The sequence below is a fragment of the Gopherus evgoodei genome, chromosome 13, assembly GCF_007399415.2.
Source record: "Gopherus evgoodei ecotype Sinaloan lineage chromosome 13, rGopEvg1_v1.p, whole genome shotgun sequence".
Lineage (NCBI taxonomy): Eukaryota > Metazoa > Chordata > Testudines > Testudinidae > Gopherus > Gopherus evgoodei.
In genome coordinates this window covers 6,003,939-6,012,329 of record NC_044334.1, presented here as the reverse complement: position 1 = coordinate 6,012,329, position 8,391 = coordinate 6,003,939, and the positions used below count along the sequence as shown (strand labels likewise).

Here is an 8,391-nt window from a genome sequence, read left to right as displayed (position 1 = left end):
CGACCAATTCTAACTTTGTTATGCGGGGAGGGGCGGATCGGGGGTGCCCCCCCGAATAAATTACACAACCGCCCCCGCGCCTTCCCCAAAGCGCTTCCTTCCTTCCCTCCTGCATCGATCCGCACGTGACGTCAGTATCGATAAGTTTGGGGGGCGGGGGCGAGGCCAAAGTCAAGTGCAGCCCCGCTGCGCCTGGCGCCCGGACTTGGGGGGCAGGGGGTGGGGGGCGAAGGCGGGCAGCGCTCGCTCCGTGGGAAGCCGCCTCGCCCGCCCGCCGCCTCCCCCAGTCCCCGTCCCCGTCCCCGCCGCGCTCCGCTCGGCTCCTCGCTCCCGTCGCTTGTTCGCTGGCAGAGGCGGCGGCGGAGGGAGGGAGAGGGGGTGTGTGCAGGGCAGCCCCGGCCGCGGAGGCAGCAGTGCGGCCGGGGAGAGGGGGGTCTCGGCCGGGGCGGGGGCAGAGTCCAGCCCGGATATTGGGTCCAGCCACGGCGGGAGCAAAAACCCACCAAACTCTGCCCGCCGCTCTCCGATTGCCCCCAAGATGGCCGCCGAGGTGGGATCGATGTTCCAATATTGGAAGCGATCGGAGCTGCGCCGGCTGCAGGTGAGTGGCCGGAGCGCCGGGCCGGGCCGGGCCGGGCCGGGCGGGGCGGCGCGGCGCGGGGGAGCCGCGGGGCGCGCCCGGGAGAGCCCCCCCGTCCCCCCTCCTGCCCCGGGGGGCCCGGGCGTTTCGGGGCGCCGCCGCGGGGGCTGCCCGCATCGATCGGTACCGGGAATTGAGCCCCCGCCGCTGCTCTTTGTTCGGGGCGCGCAACTTCTCCGGGCTGCCCGGCGCATGGCCCGGCCCGGGCGGTGACCCCCGCCCGGGCCGAGGGGAGGAGACCGGGCCGGGGCTGTGCAAAGGGGGCACCTGCCTGCCCAGACTTTCTCCCCCAGCCCCGCCGGAGCCGGCTTCGCCTCCCCGTGCCGGGCTGGAAGTTTTCCCCTGCTGCCTTAGGACTTGAATTGCCTCGGATCCGAGCTAATTGCCAGGCAGGTGAATTCAGCAAATGCAGATGTTCAACTTTTCAGGGGGGGTGATTTCCATTTTCTCCTCTCCCTCGGCGCTGGGGAGAAGGGAGAGCTCGGCTTGGCTGCCCGGGGGTGGCCCTTGATCAGGTCTATGGAGGGTGTTGTATGTATTATCTGTACTGTTTTGGGGGGTACATTTTAGGTATTAACTTCATACATGGCTTAGGAAGCAACTGTTTTGTCTTTGCTGCTGCACTGAATACTCGATAAATGTTTAAATCTTTGAAGCAGCAATCACAGCCGGCAGAAGTTGAGGGGAAATGATGCAGATAACAGACCTATTATAGTATCTTGACTTGTTTGCCATGACATTAGCTTAAGATAAAAGATAATCAGGCTGAAGATAAAAGGGCTGCTTTTCCCCTATATGCAAATCTTGGTAAGTTTCTTACATTCAGGCAAGTGTTACCATTCCTGAGCCCCAACAACGGTCGTTCACATCAAATGAATTCAAAAGCAAGGCAAGGTGCTTTTAAAATATAAGCTGCAAGTGACTTGCATTTTTTCAGAGGTTTTCTGGCCATGAGCATGTAGCAAAGAAACAAACCAAACTGTCACCTGTATTTTCTGCCTTTCAAAACGCTGCAGCAACAAAAAAAAGGAAATGTCTTACAAATCAAAAGCTGCTTCCCCTCCCCCTGGTCTAGGTTGGTTGTATTGTATTTGGTGTTAAGGCAATTGTAATTGTATTCCCTGCTAATGTTTGTGAATCAGACCTGGGCACTCTAAGGGCATAGACTCTTTATTTATGATTGATGTTCTGTAACATAAGGAATGACAAGAGCATGGCAAACAGATATGGGAGAAAGCAGAAGCAGAATCAGATCTGCTCAGGGCTGGCTGAAGCCCTTCTGTGGTCCTATTGTTATTCAGGTCTTGAGAATTTAGTGTGCAGATTTACAGCAGTGGTGTTTGGGTTCATTCATCCCTGAATGTCAGTTAACAAAATTTTCATTAGCCAACTAATATTCAATCTTCTAACCTTACTCAAGGGGCATATAGATCTGATTGTCAGTGTTTTAGACTTGTGATGGATACACCTATCTTGCATTAGGAAAGAGATCCTTTGTGGTTCTGTTTAGGTCACAGAATACTGTATACAGCTGTAGTGCCATTGGTCTGTGAAATTAACGATAAGCCCTTTAACATTTACAAGAGGACAGTTGACCTGAAAAAAATAGATGTTTACATTTTGTCATTATATAGCTTTCTGTATGTGGCACATAATGAGATGAAGTCTAAACTGGAACTCCTACAAAAGGAGAGATGCTCATTTACATGGATATTAAATAGGTTTATCCCTGCAGGATATTACAGACTTTAAAATGCGGCATGTTTTGTAGGGGAGTAAACAAATTTAAATACGATTTATGGCACTTCAATAATGTATCAACAGTTCCAACATTTAATACATTTTGGCTTTTAAGCAGATTACTTAGTACATCTGTGATACCCAACCCTCAAAGTAATACAGGTACTACAGCCAGTCAGCTTTCCATGACTGTTCATTTATGGCATTTTGGTTTGAAGGGGATTAGCATGCTAAGCACATGGGATACAAAGGATTTCTTAATACATTTTGCTGATAACTTTTGCACAAACCTGTATTTTAAAGAAATATTTACAACTAGTTTTTTTGGTATGAAAGAAAAAAATAAACTTTTTTGAGCTTGAGAGGGGGCGGATTTTGGAAGATCTAGTTTGACTCTTCAGTTTGATTGTGCTTCCTTGGAAAGACGTATATAGCTTTAATTCTCAGATGTTCTGAATGAATGGGTAGCTGGGTCTGGGTGCTGGACTGTAGAGAGAGTACTTGCTGTCTTCTGTCCAGGCAGCACTTCTGGCACCTCCCCTCAGATGGTGGTGGGAAAGGTGACCTTGTGCCAGCTTGGCCTAATGCCCTCTATTAAATAAAATTGAAACAATCCATTTATTATTTCCCCTAAATGCATTTTTAAAAATTTGTATACACAGGCCTGTTTGCCTGGAACGCCCGTGCAATAGCAAAGTTTGGACAACCTTGACAAACGGTGGACGTATGTAAAACATGCAGAAAATGGGATACTCTATAGCACGTTGATCAAAATGGCACTGAGCCTTTTGACAGCAAGTAGGCTCAGAAATGAGAAAAGATAAAATTCTATCAAAGATAATGCCAGGCATATTTCATTTGGTTATGAGATTGTTTTATAGTGTACATTACTAATGCTGTATTTTTTTACAGCTTTCTTGTGTATAATAGTCATAACAGGATTCATACCTTTATGATTTGTCTGGTTTTAATTTGCTCTGTTTTATTATGTTCGGTATACCAGTGTATGGATTATATGCTGTCTGCATCCTATATGTAGCCCATTCTACATTTAAAAAGGCAGACATGGGAAGCATTGTGAGCTACTGATTTTGTATATTAAAGACGGCTCCAAACTGGGAGATATATAGCTACTATTGCCCTGGTTACACAGTGTGAGCGAGTTAATCAAACCGGATATTGTGCATTTAGTTTCAGTAGGGCAGGCATTTTTGCGTGTCTGTGCGAACCAGGGCTTGAGGCTGTTGGCATCATGGAGCGTTCCGCAGAAACGTAAGTGGTAAGATAATGTGTGGCATCTAGTTAGTTCAGTCTGTTTTGCCATTCACCGAGTGCCAAGAATCTTCTGAATGCGTTGTGCTTAATGGAATGTTTTCACTGTTCAAAGTTTAGAAAAAATGTGGATGTGATTAAAATATTATAACCTTATGATATTCTGAAGTGCATAAATTTTACATATCAGCTACAGAGGGAGTTTAGACATCCATTAAATGATATGACAGCTTGACTTATCTAAATGTGCTATCATTTAACAATGTGTCAAAATTCTTCTTTATATAGATGACAGTGGTAAATAAGCTAGCAGTCCCGTGGGCTGAAGCTTAACTTCTGAAACTTGGCCTAATAAACTTCCCTGCAGTGCTGTGGAGCAGTCATAGGTGGAATAACCTAGTTATTACCTCGGTGGGTACGCCCAGGGCCTTGCAGGAGCCACCTCCGGAGCTCTTCTTGGGAGGATTTAACCTCGCCAAATGCTCTGGGCTCTGCATATCATTAGGACTTTCCAAATTTACAGTAAGACTGAGAAGTTATTGGATCATCCAACTTACTATTTCATGATCAGCTTCTTAGAAAGTGCAGCATAACTGATTGCTTTGCCAAGAGCCCTAAGCCATAGTGTGAATCAATTCCTGCTGTGTATCAGACTCACAGGTACATGCATATTAAATGCAATAGACAGACAGGGCCAAATTCATCCCAGCTGTGTCTATATTGACTTCAATGGAGTTAAACCAGGGATGGATTTATCCCTTACTCCATTGACGTCTGTAGATGCTGTCTGAATGATGGAGCTTAACACTAGCTGTTTGTGTTTGCAGGTGTTTGGGACCATATCTGATTCCGTAAGGATTTGTTTGGGGAAGCTGTTGGCCCAAACAGTGCTAGTTGTTTATATAGTCAGGCCATTATTATATTACTACCCTCTGAGGTATGATGCACAGAATAGAGCTGTGCAGGACTTGCTTCCTTTAAAAGATTCAAAATAAAATTCCATTGGAGCAGCATAAAAATGTCTCCTTTGATGTGTGGGTTTGTAGCACTGTTGTCTTCTTGTATTTAGGATCTTGATCAAACTGTCACTTGGAAGGGAAAAAAAAAATGTCCAGGTTTTTTCATGACCTTGGACAAGGTAGAAGGCACCAGTTCAACAGCTCTGGAAATTCAGGTTCTTGAGTTCTCTGTGGAAGAGATACAACACAGGGCATGCTGCCCTGCCCATGTGTCTTAACCCTGTTATCAATGGACCAGCTGTTGGGGCCAGAAGGGTGTTTGGTCTTCAGTCAGTCTGTGATTTGCACTTGCAATGCTGCCTGTGGAATGGTGGTTTTGGTAAATGTGGTCACTCATTCACTAGGAACCAGACTGAGATCTGCCAACCGGTTCTTTTATATTGAAAGTACAGTTCAGGTTAAACTTCCTATCCACTCAAAACAGTCTCTGAGGCACTCAGCTTTGTGGTGGACAAATGCATTAGGAAACAGAAGCAGAGTATTGTCAGAGGACTGTTAACACCACTACTTTTGTCTCCCTGTTTCCATTATTCATTTCACTTAGTTTCCAGAGTTTCTGAGCTCTGGACTAACAAAGGTCTGGTTATAGGTGACACGCGAGGTTGGATCCTCAGCGGGTGTAAAGTCATAGAGTTCCACTGACGTTAGAGCTATGCTGATTTAACACCAGCTGAGGATCTGGCCCACAGTGTTCATGAGCACGGCCTTGGAACTCTTTGACTCCTTTTGAGATGGGGTTGTGAATCTAATGTATATTGTTTGAGATGTGTTGAAGCTTCAGTAACCCCAAAAAAGCTTCATGTTTTTGTAAACAAGGGGATTGCAAGTGGCTAGTTTCTAATGTGACCACAGCCAGCACCCTTATCGGGAGGCTTGGCAGAATTAGATTTTAATGGTTTTTTTAACAATTTCAACAGGTAATATTGAAATTTCTTTGTAAGCATTTTTTTCTATTATCGATTTAAATGTTCACAGTTATGGGAAATTGTAAGGGAGTCAGGCCATAATTATTTAGTGACAGTGGATGTTGAGATTCAAAAGTTAAAGATTTATAACCATTAAAACACAAGCTGTCAGCATCACATGTCAAAATCTGAGTCTTAGATCAAACTCCGGCAAGTTCTCAAGCACGATTTTTCTTACTTTGCCTGTCTGTGCATTTTGATTAACATCTGTGGAAATATTTTTTTCACCAGTTTGTGTGTGTATGGTGAAATCAACATTTATTGACTTTCACCGATAAAAATAATCCTTCCAAGTCTACTGATTGGCCACCTCAGTGAGGCCAAGGATTCAATGGGTTCCGGAGTCTGAATTATCATCATATCCCTGGAGGTGATTCTGATTCTTCTGGGTCAGGATAGACAGTATAAGGGAAGCTGGCACTACTGCTATGCATGCTGCCAGTGTCCTGGGGAATGAAGGGTTCTATCCTGACCCACTGAAGTCAGACAGAAAGGGATCGTGAGTCTTCAGGATTGTTAAGCCAGCATCATTCATTCATCTTTTTGGTGGGTGAAGGGGAGGCAGGGTCTCCTAATGGAAAATTGAAAACAATCCTGTTAGCTTGTAAAGTTGCTACATTTCTCCCCCTCTCCCCCACAGGAGAGTCATTTGCAAAGTGCATTTCTATTTCTGCACATGCCCAGTAACTGCTTCCATCAGCTGTTTCCATCAGGGTTTCAGCGTAGCCTCCATGGGGCCTGGCTCTGTGCAGTGTGAGTCTCTGTGCATTATGACCCAACTTTCCTTACCTGCACCTCTGGAGCTAGGCGGTATGGCTGCCATTTACACAATTAACTACAACAGCACCAATTAAGGGAGCAGTTAACGTTAACAGGCTAGATTCATCCTGGGTGTAGTTCCATGGCTTTGATGGAATAACACCAGGGATGAAGTTGAACCACTGTTTTCTCTAAATAAACCATTACTTGAATGTTCAAGCTGGCTTCAAACCACAGAAGCTGGGATGTTCAGCTAAGGCTGGGGCTGGGCATCCATCCCTACTTTGCCTCCTTGTGTCTAGCTGTAGCCAGGACACACACACTCACATACTCTCTATAATGCTGTATTCTGATCTGGGACCCTGTTGTGATACCAAGGTGCAGTGGTAATGGGTATGTCAAGCAGGCCCTGCTTGGTCTGGTATTGGATATAACTGGGGAACACTCTCCCTTTCTTGGAGCCTGGGTTTGGTGACCTCCAGGACATGGTGTCAGGCCATCTTTCTAGTTGAGTGTTTACACATTATTGCTGCTGTAGCCAGGGGAGTCCAGGGCATCGGGTGGTTTCATAGTGGGCTCTTCTACTCTGATTGCATATTGAGGGCAATGTGCGTCTGTCCCGTATGATTTTCGTTGCTGTGCAGCACTGAGAGGCCAGCAGTGAGTGCCAGGTTTGTAAATAACAGTTTAGTGTGTGTGTGTGTGTGTGTGTGTGTGTGTGTGTGTGTGTGTGTGTGTGTGTGTGTGTTTAAAAGGGGAAGGGGAAATAAAATGGGTGAAAATATTTTAGTTTCCAAAAAAATGGATCTTTTACAACATTGGAAAAGTTCATTTCCCCAGCTGTGTGACTTCCTTGGTTGCTGTCATGTAGAAGAGGGTAGATTATGGAGCGCTATGGAGAGTTGTTATGAGTTTTAGTAGCCTTCTCTTGCTGACTTGAAGTCATTAAACTCCTATTAAAGTACAGTGTATTGTTTAGTGGAATGCATGGCAGGGTGATGGCTGTCGTACCCCAGTCTCTCTCTCTCTCTCACACACACACACACACACACACCCCTGCTCCAGAGAGCTCGCAGGCTAAGGGTAAGATGAGACAGGAGCTAGATACAACACTCAGGTCAGGGCAGTACGGGGTAACAGGGAGGCACTTTGTTCTTCCTTGACCGTACTATAGTTTGTCTTCTGGGCCTTGATTGTGCAAACACTTACACCTGCAAGGAACTTCCCATCCAGGAGCAGCCAAGTTGAGATCCATGGGTTACTCTTCTGAGTAAAACTGCTCACCCGCATCAGCATTTACAGGAGCCAGAGCTAATTCTGTAGGTAATGTGCGGCATGCTTGCTGGTGGCTCCTGCATCTCCTCTTGCATCTGAGCAGACAGAACATACGATTTGAAGCTGATGGTTTACTTAAAAAAGAGAAAAGAAAGTCACCCTGTCAGAAAGGGCTGGCCCTGGCCCGCTAGGCTGAGGAAGTCTGATTGAAACTGAGTTTTAAAAAATGGGAGACACAACCCGATACCTTCTTCTTTATAACTTACTTCACTCAGCTCATGCCCAGCATCCTTTCCGCCTGCATTGCCTTGTTGTTTCTTATTTAGGCTCTGATTCAGCAGCTATGTCTCTGGGTGTGTCGGGGCCCATCTGGGGAGATCTGAGCGTAGGGTCTGGTCCAGGATTTGTAAGTTCCTCAGGGCAAGGTCTGCTCATTACCGCTGTGTGCAGAACCATGCACACCTATGGCCCTAAATGCAAATGGTTAAGAATAACGATTCTGGTACCTGTAATTATTGGCTTGATCCTCCTGCCATTGAAGTCCATGGGAGTTTTGCCATTGTGGCAGCAGGTCTAGGGATCCTTATTTTCAATTAAGAAAAAACAGTGGGGGGCTGGTGGTGGTAGCAATTGGATGGGCTGATGGTCCCAATTTCTTCCTCTTAATTCTGAATTTCTTTGCATTGCCGGAGAAAGTCAGGCTCTGAAAGTTACCAAAGTG

General features: G+C 46.1%; 1 protein-coding gene across 3 annotated transcripts in view; it reads left to right on the top strand.

The window, feature by feature from the left end:
- Nucleotides 1–469: 469 nt before the first annotated feature.
- CUX2 (cut like homeobox 2) overlaps nucleotides 470–8,391 on the top strand; it is a 225,559-nt gene continuing 217,637 nt past the window's right edge. For all 3 annotated transcript variants that reach the window (XR_004002945.1, XM_030582565.1, XM_030582564.1), the window contains exon 1: nucleotides 470–601. Coding sequence is in view for 2 of the 3 variants with exons in the window: in XM_030582565.1 (XP_030438425.1) it covers nucleotides 539–601 (63 nt within the window). In the remaining variant the exon portion in view is untranslated. The remainder of the gene's footprint in view (nucleotides 602–8,391) is intronic.